Source organism: Mobula hypostoma, chromosome 2 (genome assembly GCF_963921235.1).
Source record: "Mobula hypostoma chromosome 2, sMobHyp1.1, whole genome shotgun sequence".
In the NCBI taxonomy this organism is placed as follows: domain Eukaryota; kingdom Metazoa; phylum Chordata; class Chondrichthyes; order Myliobatiformes; family Myliobatidae; genus Mobula; species Mobula hypostoma.
Window position 1 is genome coordinate 113,819,734 of NC_086098.1, and position 16,673 is coordinate 113,836,406.

A 16,673-nucleotide genomic window follows, 5' to 3' on the forward strand; every position below is an offset into this window, starting at 1 on the left:
ACCATCAGGTAGGAGGTACAGAAGCCTGAAGGCACACACTCAGAAATTCAGAAACAGCTTCTTCCCCTCTGCCATTGGATTCCTAAATTGACATTGAATCTGTGAACACTGCCTCACTTTTTCAATATATATTATTTCTGTTTTTGCACAATTTTAATCTCCAATATACATATACTGTAATTGATTTGTTTATTTATTTTTCTTCTATATCATGTATTGCATTGAACTGCTGCTGCTAAGTTAACAAATTTCACACACATGCCAGTGATCATAAACCTGATTCTGTTTCTTAGTACTTCAAGGTCATTAATTTATAAATAGCCAAGGTCCCAACACAGATCCTGAGAAATTTCTCCAGTTACATTTTGTCATTTTCTCAAAATGATGTTTATTCCCAATTACTATTTTGTGTTTGCTAGTTGATTCACACTAAAATGAATTTCTGCAAGCTTTTTGGAAATTCAAATGTGATTACCAAACTGGCTCTCCTTTGCCTCCACTAGCAACTACTAATTACCCTTTCATCAGACCAACTACACATTGCCAAGTCTTCCTGTTATTTTAGTTTCCCAACGAATGTTATGAATGACTCTGCTTCCGTTTTATTTTCACTTCCTTCCATGTTTAGCAGTATTCATACTTAATATTTTCTGATACATTGAAACCAATCCAGATGGAGTATGATGGAGAAGATGGCAGTGCGTGCGGCCACTCCGGTGAATTATATCTGTTATGTGTCAAGTAGGGTACCGTGCACAATTCCGATTTGATGGAGACAGACGTGAGAGTACAGAGGAACATCTAGAGAAACTTCTGAAATGCTCACTTCACTGCTGCTGCTACTGTGTGGTCCAGAATCTCCAGAGGAGAAGGCCCCGAATCCTTGGCTTTGCTTGGTTCGACGGCCAGGACGAGGTGGAAGGCGCTTGGCAGAGGATGATGCTTGGAAGGCTGTATCGATGGGGTTGGTTGGAGGCTCGAAGTTTTCGGATGGACGGACTCAGTGTCAGCTGTAGTCAGGTGCTTCCAATGCATCGGCAGTTTATGGTAGGGAGTTTCTCCCTTTTGCCGCCTGCTATCGGGGACTATCGAGACTTTGAGACTTTTTTTTACCGTGCTCATGGTCTGCTCTTTATCAAATTATGATATTGCTTTGCACTGCTGTAACTATATGTTATAATTATGTGGTTCTGTCAGTGTTAGTCTTTGATTTGTCCTGTTTTTCTGTGATGTCACTCTGGAGGAACATTGTATCATTTCTTAATACATGCATTCATTTCTAAATGACAATAAATGAGGACTTGAGTGTCCTCATACTCTAATCTAAATCTCAACCAAGCATTTGTTTTCTGCAGAACTTAAGGATGCATAATAATAGATGTAAATGTTATCTTACTTTGATTTTAATAGTTGTAAGTGGGAGAAACAACACTTTATATTCCGTCTGGGTAGCCTCCAACCTGATGGCATGAACATTGACTTCTCTAACTTCTGCTAATGCCCCACCTCCCCCTCATACCCCATCCGTTATTTATTTATATACACATATGCTTTCTCTCTCTCCTTTTTCTCCCTCTGACTTTACCCCTTGCCTATCCTCTGGGCTTTTCCTCCCCTCCCCCTTTTCCTTCTCTCTGGGCCTCCTGTCCCATGATCCTCTCATATCCTCTTTGCCAATCACCTGTCCAGCTCTTGGCTCCATCCCTCCCCCTCCTGTCTTCTCCTATCATTTTGGATCTCCCCCACCCCCTTTCAAATCTCTTACTAGCTCTTCCTTCAGTTAGTCCTGACGAAGGGTTTCGGCCCGAAACGTCGACTGTACCTCTTCCTAGAGATGCTGCCTGGCCTGCTGCGTTCACCAGCAACTTTGATGTGTGTTGTTTGATTTTAATAGCTGCCTTTAGGGCAAATATTTTTAAAGGAATCTAGGACAAAATCTGCATCTTTGGAGTTTCAGATATTTTACTATTCAGATAATGTGAATGAAGTGATTCCTTCCAACACTAACATGAGCATGAGGGAAGTCCTGTGAATTTCATGTGAGCAGGAGCACCTACTGTTGCTCCAACCAAGGCACATAGGACACAAGCAGAGCAGCTCGTATGAGCTTCAAACAGGCTCACAATGCCAGTTTTAGTGAATTGCAAAATGAAATCACTAACCATATCTTAGTAGGCAGAATGAAAATGGCAACACTTGAATAGATAGGAGTACTTTGGGTAAAGAGAGAATAATCAGTTTTGAATATTTAAATCATGTACTCTCATTTTATAGGTCATGATTTCCCTTATCGTGGTACTGAAGTAAGAGAAATCCTGAATCTGCCTGATGATCTTCCTAAAGCTAAGCCAAGAAAACAAGCTATTTCACAAAGGAAAAAGAATTGGGATAAAGGATGACACTTCCACTTAGGTTTTGTGGGTTCTGAAGTATCCACTGAGACCAAATAAGAATTGCAGATACTTCTACATATAGTGTAATGGCACGGGCATGCGGTTTTGCATCTCCATATAGCTTAGGAGGTGGTGAGATCCAATTACTGTTTTCCAGGGCTTCTCTCTGGTCACAGGTCACATCCCTGGCCTTCTGGATTTGTAGTTAATTTAACATTATTTTCTAAAATGCAAAATGACCAAAGTTCTGGACACCTGTAAACCAGGTAAGGTTAGAGATGGAGGGGTGAGGGAATTATATCAATATCTTAATGGTTTCCACTTGCAGTAACTTCATATAGTAAACATTTATATATTCCCTTTAGACAGTCCCTCGGGCCTGAGGAGCTTATCAAAGCCTCACTAGCATTCTCCTGAAGTCTGAAACCAGCAAAATCATTGTCATTATTCCTCAGTCCTATCCTAATAAAGTGTATAGTACACTCAGTGGCCATTTTATAAAGTACACCACCTGCTTATTTCATTCAAATATTTAATCAGCCAATGTTGTGGCAGACATTCAGTGCATAAAAGCATGTAAACATGGTCAAGGGATTTAGTTGTTCTTCAGATCAAACATCAGAACGGGGAGGAAATATAATCCAAGCGACTTTGTTGAATGATTTTTGATGCTAAATGGGTTAGTTTGAATATCTTAGAAACTGCAGATCTATTGGGATTTTCAAACATGGCAGTCTCTAGAATTTACTGAGAATTGGATAACAAACTTCCAATAAATGGCAGTTCTGAAGGCATAAACACCTTGTTAATGAGAGAAGTGAGAGGAGAATGTCCAAACAGGCTCATGCTGACAGCAAGGCGATAATAACTCAAGTAATCACATGTTATAACAGTGGTGTTCACTGAATGCACAACATGTCCCACACTGATGTAGATGAGTTACAGCAGAAAACCACAAACATACATTCAGTGGCCACTGATTGTATATTTCCACTGCTCTATGTGGGAAAGGGTTGTGGGGAGTTAGGGTGGCTCTCAATGGCAACATCACAAATGTTGCTATAATAGTCACTGTATTTCTTAGTTAGTGACATATTTTCCCCCATGGTTTAATTACATAATGTCTTACCCGGTGTATTTATATGTTTGGACTTGATTTGAAAATCCATGATGACCACCAGACACCTATTTATACTAATAACATTAATCCCATTCATTCTCCATACTTTATTGTCTCACCTCAGTTTCTATCACTCACCTATATTACAGACAATATTTACAGTAGTGATTAATCTATCAACCTACGTATCTCTACAATGAGAGAATACCAGAGCACCCAGATTCCCAACCCACACGGTCACTCAGGAAACATGCAATCTCCATAGGGAGGAACCAGTCAGAACTAAAAATGGGTCTCCAATCACAAACACAAGAAAATCTACAGATGCTGGAAATCCAAGCAACACACACAAAATGTTGGATGAACTCAACAGGCTAGGCAGCAGCTATGGAAAAGAGGAAACAGTCGATATTTCGGGCCGAGACCCTTCATCAGGACTGGGGAAAAAAGATGATAAGTCATAGTAAGAAGGTGGGGGGAGGAGATACAAGGTGGTAAGTGATAGGGGACACCAAGGGTTGGGGGGGGTAAGGGTAAAGTAGAGCTGGGGAATCTGATAGGAGAGGGTAGAAGACGAAGGAAGGAAAGGGAGAGCAGCACCAGGGGGAGGTGATGGGCAGATAAAGAGATAAAGTCTCTCATGCTGCGAATCATCAGTTCTATTTGCTGCACCAGTGTGCCACCCATGAGTTATTTTAAGATTCTAACTACTTGAATTCTATTCAATTAATCATACAGCCTATCACTACTAGTTCTTTTGAATAAATTATTTTTACTATAGAAATAGTTCGAGACTTTATTTCTCCTAACACTGCAAAGAATCTTTTACTGTATCCATGCATATTTTGACTGATGAATCTGCAGTCTGATATCTAATTACAGCATTTGCAACACCCAATGAAATCTACACAATATGTTTGAATTCCCAAGTAGTGTCAATTAGTTTACATACTTTATCACTTTATTTTATGAACCCTACTTATTTTGCATGGATGCAAGCAAATAATTGTCTTACTGGACAGAGACAAACACATTCAGCCTAACTTTAACTAGTGAGAAGTTATGTAAGAGCACCAGAAATTCATTGGCTGGACTGAATGAAAAACAGTATGCAAGAAAGAGACTAGACAAATGTTTCAGTAAGTAAATATTATTTAGGAAGCAGAGAACAAAATGACCAAGGATAGTCAATGACATTAAAAAACATGTTTTTCTCCAAATGCAAGATGTTTATTTTCTAAAATGTGCTTTTATGCCATACATCAACCAGCCATGCAGTTATCAGCATCTAAAAAAATACTGCTATATGTACTCAATAGAGTTAATAGCCAACAATTAAGGCAGACAAGTCGCACATTTGTACCCTTCAAAACTTGAAGATTTTGAATTCTGGTTTACAAGACTTTACAATTAATGTTAGAAATTAATTCAAAGGCCAACATCTTACAATAAATCAAAAGGTGAGTAAATAACAGTAGATGGATAATCCACTCGTGTAATTCCAACCAAGGGGCTCATTTCATTTTCTGTGGCGAAACAGATTTAAATGTGATGTTCCTGTGAAACAAAAGGAAAAACTGAATGCATGCAGATTTATACTGAATACCATCTACCACATTTAAGTTGTTGAATTTGAAGTTTTCCATTGTAATAGTTGGGAGTCATTATTTTCTTGGAATTTATTTTCAAGATTTAAATCTCCCAGTGTGTTAATGTATAGAATTAATAGTTCAATGATGCCTAAACTCTAGTTATGAGTATTAATGGAGCTCGCACACTAAAACTATTTGCTGCTGTCTTCCAACACATTTCATACGATAATCTGAACTTTTTAAAAGATTTTTCCATCATTGCTACAGTTAAGTACAGTGAGGTCTACCATGGTCATTCTCTTCAACAGTTATAAATCACCGCACACAAATTTGAGCATGATTCTTGATTATACTAATTGCTATGAACTCAAGAAAAACTCCATCTTATTCAGCACTTTCCCATTGTAATGACTATGTAGTTAATTATTGAAATGAATATAAAACAACCCTGTTTAGTTTTACAGTAAACATGGTTAAAATATTGGCAAACAACAATAACAATTAATAAAAAGTACATATTTTGTCAAATATTCCAGTCTTATCAATAGCAGACCAATATAATTTAGTACGATAAAACACTACAATATTGCAGAACAGATATTTAAGTAAACTCAAATCTTGAGAAATATTGGATAACTGGTGCGAAAAAGGTACTGAATAACCATTATTTGGAGTTAAAAGTTCAACACTGTTGTCTATTGTTAACACAAACGTAACTACATAATTGCACAATATTACCAGTGCTTAAATACAGCTGCACTGATAGTGTATTTTAATTGTCTACTACCTATAATTACTTAACAAAGAGACACATTAACGTAACTTTACCAATCTACGTGTGCCATAGCATTTTGTTATCCCTATTTTATAAATTTATTTATCTTCTAAACTTTATAGTAAGTAGATTGCTAAACATCCAATAGTGGAGCATATGCTAAAACTCTGTATGACAATGTCTAGATCCATTGTGTCAAATGTAATGCTGCATATGTTTTGAACAATATGCCCTCAAAGTAAGTTCTTCCCCCATCCCCCAAAAGTCTGAGAAAACCAACAAGCTTCTAAACGTTGTGGTACTGTAGTAGCTTCCTACCCCTCCCATGAGGCAATTCCAAAACTGGGACCAAGTGGTTGAGTGAAAGAAGTTAACTGAGGAATTGAGATTAAAATATGAGCACCCGTAAATGAATTAGTATTGTAGATAAATAACGAAGGGCAAATGCTAAGTGAGGATCAAGAAGAAGAATGTGTGAGTGTTTCAGGAGCATCATATGCTTCAATATTGGTAGGTCAAATATGACGGCGGAATATAGTATTAATGGTAAGGCTCTTGGCAGTGTGGAGGATCAGAGGGATCTTGGGGTCTGAGTCCATAGGACACTCAAATCTGCTGTGCAGGTTGACTCTGTGGTTAAGAAGGCATACGGTGCATTGGCCTTCATCAACTGTGGGATTGAGTTTAAGAGCTGAGAGGTAATGTTACAGCTATAATGGACCCTGGTCAGACCCCACTTGGGAGTACTGTGCTCAGTTCTGGTCACCTCATTACAGCAAGGATGTGGAATCTATAGAAAGAGTGCTGAGGAGATTTGCTTGGATTGGAGAGCATGCCTTATGAGAACAGGTTGAGAGGAACTTGGCCTTTTCTCCTTGAAGCGGCGGAGGATGAGAGGTGACCTGATAGAGGTGAATCAGATGATGAGAGGTATTGATTGTGTGGATAGTCGCTTTTTCCCAGAGCTGAAATGGCTAACACGAGAGGGTACAGTTTTAAAGTGCTTAGAAGTAGGTACAGAGGTAGGTCAGGGTAAGTTTTTTTTATGCAGAGAGTGGTGAGAGCGTGGAATGGGCTGCTGGAGACAGTGGTGGAGGCGGATACGATAGGGTCTTTTAAGAGACTCCTGGATAGCTACATGGGACTTAGAAAAATAGACGGCTATGGGTAACCCTAGGTAATTTCTAAAGTAAGTACATGTTTGGCACAGCACTGTGCGCCAAAGGGCCTGTATTGTACTGTAGGTTTTCTATGTTTCTAATATATTGAACAGCAAGATGCCGAAGGACCAAGTTGTACTATGATGGAGGAGCCATCTTGTAATTCTGCTTTCTATGGAATCACCAAAGTACCCCTATTTCCTCAACAAATCCTTTAAGTATATTTAGGCTGCTGTGTAAATGAAAAAAACATTAGTTTTGGACACATGCTCTGCCTAGTTTTACTATGTCACACAGATTGTGAGCAGATACAGAGTTCTTTGCATATTTAAACTGATCTGCTTCTAGTTATGGCAACCATCTAATGGATCTAAAAAATAATTAGGATCAATGTGACTAGAATATCAAGCAAACAATAGTATAAAATGAACTAATCTTACATTCTTGTCAAAAGGCTAAATTTTATTTCAATTTTCACCATTTTATATAAATAATACTGGTTTTGACCGATACCATATGCCAAAATTTGTACAAGGGATGCTAACTAACTGCAAATTTGGCATCGCAGACTATATAATATCAAAAATAAGCTCAGGACTTTGTTTATATTTGTAGAAACATTACTGATAAATTTCCAGCACAATTAGATATCGTAGATAAATCAACAAAGTGATAATCCCCATTTTCACACACAAGGTTCCCAGACAATTTACATGACATCTCTGAAAATGATCATTCCCAAGGTTACTTAAAGGTCTGCTAGTGTTGTTGCTGTTCAGAATGTTATACATACCACAACAGCTAGTATTTAATGAGCTGTGAACCATGTGGTACAACTATCAGATCATTGTGATACTCTGCACAAACTCAAATTCACCTGAAGTGAGCATCTCATGTTTTGGAAACAACATGAACATGGAATATTTTAAACTCTGGACAAGAGTCAAACATTGATGACAATAAACTGGATCTTATGAATTGAGTCTTGAATTGAGTTCTGTTGTTATTCAAAACAAGTTAACAATTTTCAAAGTTCATGCAAACATTCGTCTAAATGATGTTAAGGCAGTCATGTTTCTGCTGACAAGGCATGAACATAATCTTAGCATTATAGCCTAAAAATTACTGTTTGCATAAATCCTTAACTGAATTCAGATATAAGACTGTTGAATTACACTTATGAAATGAACCTAAACATGGTATACCACTACCTTTATATATGGCAAAATTCTTGATGAATAGTTATTAATCACTAAAGTTTATTTATCAAACTAAAATAATCTTAATTTTAGCCCTGCTACCAGTGCTCTCCCTTTGACGGATAGATCTCTGACAATAATCTTAAAAGGACAACTGATCTATTTGGATGGGTTTGTGGGTTGGACTACCTTTCCTCCCAAATTTAGGTGAAAGTGCAAAGTGAAATATATATATATATGTATATATATATATATATATATATAAAGAAAATAATGCTTGTCTAGGCATCTTTAAATACAAGTTTTAGAAAATCCAAGCATTAATCCAGCTCTCATCAAAAGGTATACCTTTTACTCTTTGTGTCTGTCCTTTCTCTCCTCTTCATCTTCTATTCCTCCATTTTCTTCCTCCTTTTCATCGCTTCCCTGATATTTGTCATGTGTCCACTTTGGACTGCTGCTCGATTTTTTGAAAATAAATCGCCCACGTCCTCTTGGAAAAGTACCTCGCCCCCTTCCCCTTTTGGCCCAGTAATCCACCCCATCATCTCTGTCATCATGCTACCATGAAGAGAAAAGAGAGGAAACACTTCACCATTTTATCAGGTTATGTCTTTTCTTCTGGAATTCCCCAAATTATAATATACTCAGACAAGTAAGGCACATGCAAATCAGCATTATAAAGTGTACCAAAAACTGTAACAATCTAAACTAGTTCTTCAAACATAAATAAGCTCCTACAAGCTTAGGTAATATGCGTCTGAATAGCCACTAAGCAGAATGTTGCAGATGAGCCATCTTAGGTCAAAATCAGGTAGCCGTAAATATATGAAGAGACTTCTTGGAACATGAATAAACAAATGAAGAATTGAAAATTCAGCAACCAGCAAGTTCAAATATTAGAATGGAAGGTAATTTCTACTTTACTAGATTAAAATATTTCAGAACTACTTTAGTTAAACCAAATATAAAATAACACCAGAAAGATCTGAAGAATTTTAGCCATCCTGGAAACATACTTTATTTGATGATTCATGCATTATAGCAGCAACACTGATGCTAGTAAAATAGTTTTTTTAAATGTTTGCATAGCAAATTTTTAGAATTTTGCATATTTTTCAAAATCTGCCTAATAATTCTGCACTGGCATTTCAAGTCTTTTTGATCACAGTACTGTGCAGTGTCTCTCAATGACTGAGTAAAAAATATAATGGATATAAATGAGAGGAGCTAAAAACTGATTTACCATTTTAAATATGAACACTAATAAAATCCCAGTTTAACTAATAAATCATTAAATATGAGAAAGTATGTGTGGGTGTGTTTGTTATTGTGGGGTGGTTGAAGGGAGAAATAGAAAACAGCAAGTTGTAAAGAACAGACAATGACCATACCCACCAAGAAGTATTTTTTGCTCTTTGGAGTGTATTCAGGATCCCACTCCTCCTCCTTGGATCGCTTTTGAAAATTTGGATTTGTAGTAGTGGTGGAAACAGTACTCAAACCAGAGAAAGCTCCCCTGGCTCTCCCTCTGCCACCTTTTATTCGAAACTGCTAAATATTCAAAGCACAGAATCTGTTAGACATGACCAATTAGCAATATCTGCAGATATTTCAGGAAGTGAGAAATCAGTTGAGAGGTGACGGGGTGTAAAGATGAAAAACCAAAGCCAATAAGTTTGAAGCTAATATAAGAAAATAGGAACCATGCTGATTAGCTACCTAATTTACATTATTGAAAAAAGACTATTTACATTGCTCTTAAGTGTTCTAATCTTTTCATTCATTTATTCACATAAATGTTCACCTTCCTTGCATGCTTCTTGATTCATCAAGATCTTAGGATTCAAAATATGCAACAGAAACTACTAACTTTTACTACAATCTATTTAATTTTCATGTTAGTCTGAAGGTTTCTTAATCCTAACCCTAAAAATAAATAGTTTCTTTTAGAGGTAATGTTTGTGAATGCAACACGGCCCAAGGATATTAACAAAGTGTTCCCAGCAATTACTTCCTGCAATGTTGCAAACCATAACTTAAAAAAATATGTAATTTATATAAATGCACCAATAATTAGCATATTGCTTTTTTAGTTCATAGAAAAGGAACATAGATACATACCATGCAACCAAACACAAGGAAATATAAAATTTATAACTTTAATTTTGTTTAATTCAATTAATATATAACTCCTAGCAGTTACCACAAACAGGTTTAAAGCTTATTAAAAGTGCTGCACTCTAAAGCAATTTTACATGTACCTAGCAAGCATTTTTCTTACATGGAGATATACGAGATTGCAGATTACCTGAAATTCAATGTTCCTACCAGGCAGAATATGAAGCATTGTCTCCCTAGTTTGCATTGAACCTCACCCAGGCAGTGAAAAATGCCGAGGACACCCAGGTCAGTGTGGGAATGGGAAGAGAATTTGAAAAAGTATGATGGCTGCTGCAGACAGAGCAAAGGTGCTCTGTAAATTGGTTGCCTGGTCTGCACTTGGTCTCACCAATGTAGAGTAGGCCACACCAGGGGCAGCAAATGCAATAGGCAAGGTTGGAGAAGGTGCACATGTATCTTTGTCTCACCTATGAGGATTGTTTAGGTCCTTGGTCTTGCACTTCTTGCAGTTGCAGGGCAAAGTGCAGGGTTCAAAGATTGAAAGAGGGAGTGGTCACTGCAGAAGGCAGATGGGGTGGAGGGGGGGAAAGACATGGCTAATGGTGGAACTGTGTTGCAGCTGGCAGAGATGACAAAGAATGAGAAGTCTTGTAGGGTAGACCACAGAGAGCAAGAATTTACTAGATTTTTTAAAAAATCCTGTCTCTAGAAATTTAAACACCTTCAGAAAGACAACAAATACAAATATCTCCACAGCCTTTGTCAGTTCGCCAAAACAACAGATCTTCCCACCGCTATCCTCTCTCCATGATTCCAGTGGCAAATTTGTTCCTCTCCATTAATCTATCTCAAGTTCAAAGTAGAATTTATTATCAGAGTACATACATGTCACCACATACAAACCTGGGATTCTTATTCTGTGGGCATACTTAGTAAATCTACAGAACAGTAATTATAAATAGGATCAACAGGCAACAAGCTATACAAATGCAAATATTAAAATTAAATAATGAGCATGAAATAACAAGATAAATAGTCCTTAATGTGAGACCATTGGTTGTGGGAACACCAGAAATAGAATGTGTAGTCCTTGAACCTGGTGCTGCAAGTCTTGAGGCACTTCTACCTTCTATCTGATGGCAGCAGCGAGAAAAGAGCAAAATCTGGGTGATGAGGATCTTTGATGATAGATGCTGCTTTTCTACAGCAACATTTCACGCAGGTGTGCTCAATGGTTAGGAGGGTTTTACCAGTGAGGTACTGGGTTGAATCCACTAACTTTTGTAGGATTTTCCACTCAAAGACATTGGTGTTCCCATACCAGGTCATAGTGCAGCCAGTCAGCGCACTTTCCACCACACATCTATAGATGTTTGCCAAGGTTTTTGATGACATGCCAAATCTCCGCAGAATCCTAACAAAGTAGAAGCACTGTTGTGCTTTCTTTGCAATTACATTTATATGATGGATCCACGACGGGTCCTCTGAGATAGTGACACCCAGGAATTTAAGATTACTGATCCTCTGATAATTACTGGCTCATGGACCTCTGGTTACTCTCTCCTGAAGTCTACTATCAGTTCTTTGGTCTAACTGACATTGAGTGAGAGGTTGTTGTTATTACACCACTCAGCCAAGTTTTCAGTCTCCCTCCTGTATGCTGATTCATCACCAACTTTGATACAGTCCACAACAGTGGTGTCGTCAGCAAACTTGTATATGGTGTTGAAGCTGTATTTAGCCACACAGTCATAGGTGTAAAGTCTGTAGAGCTGGGGGCTAAGCACACATCCCTGTGGTGCTCCTGTGCTGATTGAGATTGTTGACGGAAATGTTTTTGCCAATGTGAACTGTCTACAAGTGAGGAAATCTAGGAATCTAGGATCCAATTACCCAAAAGGGGTTTTGAGGCCAAGGTCTTGGAGTTTACTGCTAAGGTTTGAGGGGATGATGGTATTAAATGCTGAGCTGTAATCAATAAAGAGCATCCTGATGTATGCATCTTTGTTAACCAAATGTTCCAGGTTTGTGTGAGGAGCCAATGAGGTGGCTCCTAGCACTTAACCTTGCAAGCAGAAAAAGTGCTATCCTGCCCATTCACCTCAGCCCTCAGGAGTGAGTAATCCCTATCTACTGTCACCTCCATTCAGGACCCCTCCAACTTTCCTTCCAAGTGAGGTAACACTTCACCTGCAAGTTTATTGAGATCATCTGTTGTATCTGGTGCTCCTGATATGGCCTCCTCTGTATTGGAAAGACCTAACATAAATTGGGGGACTACTTTATGAAGCACCTTCCACAACAAGTAGGATTTCACTGTGGTCCACCATTTTAATTCCAACCCGCATTCCCATTCTGGCATGTCGGTCCATGGCCTCCTCTACTGCCACAATGAGGCCGTTCTCAATTTGAAGGAGCAACACCTCATATTCCATCTGGATTGTCTCCATCCTGATGGCATGAACATTTATTTGAATGAATGAATGAAATTTATTTCAGTCAGTACAAACATAACAAAAAGCATCATTTTCAACGATGATTTCATAGGATAAAATTACAACAAAAAAAAAGATATTCTTTAAAACAGACCGAAAGGGTGTAGGCTGAAGCTACAGCTTATTGCGCCTACCCCTCTTACTTATAAAACAACATATTTGGCGTCAATCATCACATCAAAACAAAAAACTTAATAATCTTTTAACACAAAATCCAATTCCAAGTATCATTCATTTACATTACTCCTATTCATTTAAAATCATGTATTTTATATTTGTTCATTAAATTACTTTAAAACCATTTCTTAAACTTGTTAAGTGTGGTGCATGTTTTTAAATTCTCACTACAACTGTTCCATAGATTCACCCCTCTGACTGAAATACAATGATTTTTTACATTTGTTCTTATCCTTTGTTTTTGAAATATACATGTTCCTCTCAAATCATGTTGACTTTCTCTCATTTCTCTAATGTCCTGTAATTTCTCCCCCTTCCCCCTCTTATTTCTTCACACCTGCCTATCTCCTCCCCCAGGACCCCTCTTCCCTGTCTCTCACGGTCCACTCTCTTCTCCTATCACACCTCCCAGCTTCTTACTTATTCCACCTTCCCCCACCCCCCCCCACCACCTGCCTTCACTTATCACCTTCTAGCTTGTAGTCCTCTCTCTCCACCAACCTTCGTATTCTGGCTTCTTCCCCTCTTTGTTTCCAGCCCTGATAAAGGGTCTTGACCCAAAACATCTACTTTTTATTCCTTTCTATAAATGTCTCCTGACTTGCTGAATTCCTCAGCATTTGGTACGTATTAAACTAAATAAATTTTTGTTCCTAGCTAAGTCCCATACTCTGGATTCGCCATTCTGAACTCTCACTGCTTCTCAAGAACTCCTTAAAGCTCACCTCCCTGGTGTTGCAATCTTATTGTTATTAATTGACTTAGCAATCATTTGCATTCATAATAGTATTTTTTTTAAATAATTTGATATTTATCTACATTAAAAGTGCTCTTTTATTTTTTTTTACTTTATTTAATATTTTCCCTTCATTTTCTTGTCCAGATTAAGTCAATAAGCCATCTCCTGGTTCAAAGGAAAACAAAACTTGAATGATTTATACAAAGTCAAACATCATTCTGAACTTAATTTAAAAATTAGTAAAAGTTAGTAGTGACCAGATTCAGTAGTTAATCCAAATGAAGCTACAAAATTTAAAGAAAATTTAAGCCATTAGTTGGCAAATTAAATTAAGCAGAAGATGCTTAACCATTTAGTAAATTAAAAATATTACAGTATTAAATGCTGATTAATAAACCTATTCAACATCATGCTTCACTTACAAAATTTCCTCTGGATCTTCCTCGCCCTTGAAAAACTGCACTATCTGTATGTCCTTGGAACGACTTAAAGCCACTTGGTCCATCATCCCTTTCTTTTCTGACTTCTCTATCTTCATGAGGTTCAGGTGAAGGTGATGATGAGCAACCGGAATGATCCCGATCTTTATTTCTGTACTTGCTGAAGGAAACATTATTAATAAAAATCGTAAATGCACAAAGACCACGCACTCGTTATCAGAAAATCTAATTGTTACTACCAATATAACACCATAAATAAATTAACTAAAACAGCTATTCAAGATATAGACAAGACAATTGAAAATCCCATTTTCCTATAATTCTCTTCTCTAAATAAATTCAACTTGGCAAAGAATTCTGACATAAAATTACATATTTGAGTTAATTTGCCATTTTCAAGGTTGACAGACTATTTCCAGATTGTTTGTACTGAAAGATCTGCATTTGAAAACGTGATGTTTATCCAACTACAGGCAAATGCCAAACTCCAGGCTAAAATAAATCATGTGTAAATTAACAACAGAAAAAGTTTAAAAAGACAATCTCACCTTCCCTCCTTGAAGGATTTGACATCTTTGTACTCTTTTTGGTCTTTCCCTGGTTTTTCTAAGGAAAGTTTCTTTGATGTACTGGAGTCTAGTGAACCTTCACGTTCTTTACTTTTCTCTTTTCTGCGTCGATCAATATCAAGGCGCAAGTCAGCTGCATCACATTTCAATTTTTTTTCTGCCTATTTTGGAAAGAAAACATGCAAGTCTTTCATTTGCCTGGAATGACAATGACACTTAAAAAAAAGTTATATTCTTTAAAACTGTGACTTTATAATTAAAGGATATTACAAACACTGCATGTAACTTAATTCTACTAAGGTATCCAGAAGGTTAGTAAATAATTATCTGGTTTCTACTCCCACTCCCAACTTACTATAGCCAACTACATCAAAATAGGAACATGCAGAAAGTTTTAAGCTAAACAATTTTTTCCAACAATAAAGTGAGGTATTAAAGATGACCCGAAGAAAGGAGGGGGTTTTGATGCACTCTAAACAAAAAAAAATCTCAAAAGATACAGAACACACAAAAATACATGCATACATTGGCACCAGAGCATCAAGGATGCACATTCCTACAGTTTAAAGGCAAATGAATTTGTGAACCAGTCTCTGATGCAGGCTTATACAAAAATCAAATTATTCAAAATTGAGAATCCATGAGAGAAAAATGCAACACAAGTTCATGATAGCAAAGAAAATTTTATATAAGAGTTTGAAATAGTAAATGTAAGGTGAACTAATGAAATGATGTTCACTTGAAAATTATATTCTGAAACTGGAGATTAGTGCAGATAAATTAATTACTTCACATTCACTTCATTTATAGGAAAAAAAAGTGCTGAAGACAATTAACAGATTTCCAAAATGAGTGCAAGATTTAAGAAAACAATTCTAAGCCTAGAGGCTTTAGTAAAAAATGAAGTCTTAATATCTATCCAAATGTACGAGAGATCTCAACTGCCTGCCGACTAGCATCCAACCATATGAAAGGCAGGGAGGCTTGTAGACATGACTCGTTTCTCAACAGTGGCAGCATACAGTCCAATCCTTGGACAGGTGGGTCAGAATAGCAACTTGCTTGTTGGATAAGTGTAAGAAGGTATGTGGGTTTGCCTTGGGGGATTGTGGAAGCAGGTAGGAAAAGTCCTCTTTTTCCTAACCCATAAGGCCATACTGACAATACAATCACTTACTGAGACATGTCATGTCCCTTCAGGTATCCTGTTTACCAAAACCAAAGAAATTTAGCAACAATGAGAAATTTCTTTACTCAACAATCTTTTGAATTTTCTAGAGAGCTGAAGTCTCAGCACATTCAGGAAAGGCATCGATAGATTTTAAGATCTTAAGGATATTGAGGGAATATGAAGTTACAATGTGGGGAATTTTTAACGAATCTCATGTAACCAGTATTGTCCATTCCCATTTGTCATTTCCAAGGAAAGTCAGACCAATCTTTTTCATCAGACTGTCAGTTACGCCAAAATAAATTACAAAGACCATTAAACCGTATTATATAAACAGATTGAACTGTTGGAACAAGCCTTTTGAGTTTAATGACTGTTTCCTTTTCAAATGATTTTTAACAAGAACATAATTAACATCAAAAATACACAAAATATAATTAAGACCTGATAATAAAATTGAAAACCTAGAGAGAAATGCTACCTTTCGGTTCTCTTCCTTGGAGCACAAGTCTTCCTCTGTGATGCAAGTATGTTTTCGTAGAGAGTTGGGAGAAATGTCAATTCTCCTAAAAGTCAACAAAGGCAGTGGGTGAACCCTCAGCAACAGCGCTTTGATCTTTCCTTCATTCTATACCCACCCTCATCAACCCTTCATGCAATATGAAGACCAGGAATGAGATGTTAAGGTAAGTGCACCATGAGATTGTGATGCATTCTCA

The 16,673-nt window shown here is 37.3% G+C and overlaps 1 protein-coding gene across 3 annotated transcripts in view; it reads right to left on the bottom strand.

Moving 5' to 3' along the window:
- Positions 1–4,634: 4,634 nt before the first annotated feature.
- The window catches only part of LOC134342381 (bcl-2-associated transcription factor 1-like), a 39,454-nt gene continuing 27,415 nt past the window's right edge, over positions 4,635–16,673 (bottom strand). For 2 of the 3 annotated variants that reach the window (XM_063040435.1, XM_063040434.1), the window contains exons 7-12: positions 16,436–16,520; positions 14,763–14,944; positions 14,197–14,374; positions 9,638–9,793; positions 8,588–8,800; positions 4,635–5,070 (exon numbers count right to left, since the gene is read on the bottom strand). In XM_063040435.1, coding sequence (XP_062896505.1) covers positions 8,591–8,800; positions 9,638–9,793; positions 14,197–14,374; positions 14,763–14,944; positions 16,436–16,520 — 811 coding nt within the window. In that variant the 3' untranslated portion in view covers positions 4,635–5,070; positions 8,588–8,590. The remainder of the gene's footprint in view (positions 5,071–8,587; positions 8,801–9,637; positions 9,794–14,196; positions 14,375–14,762; positions 14,945–16,435; positions 16,521–16,673) is intronic. The other variant, XM_063040436.1, reaches the window with a different exon arrangement.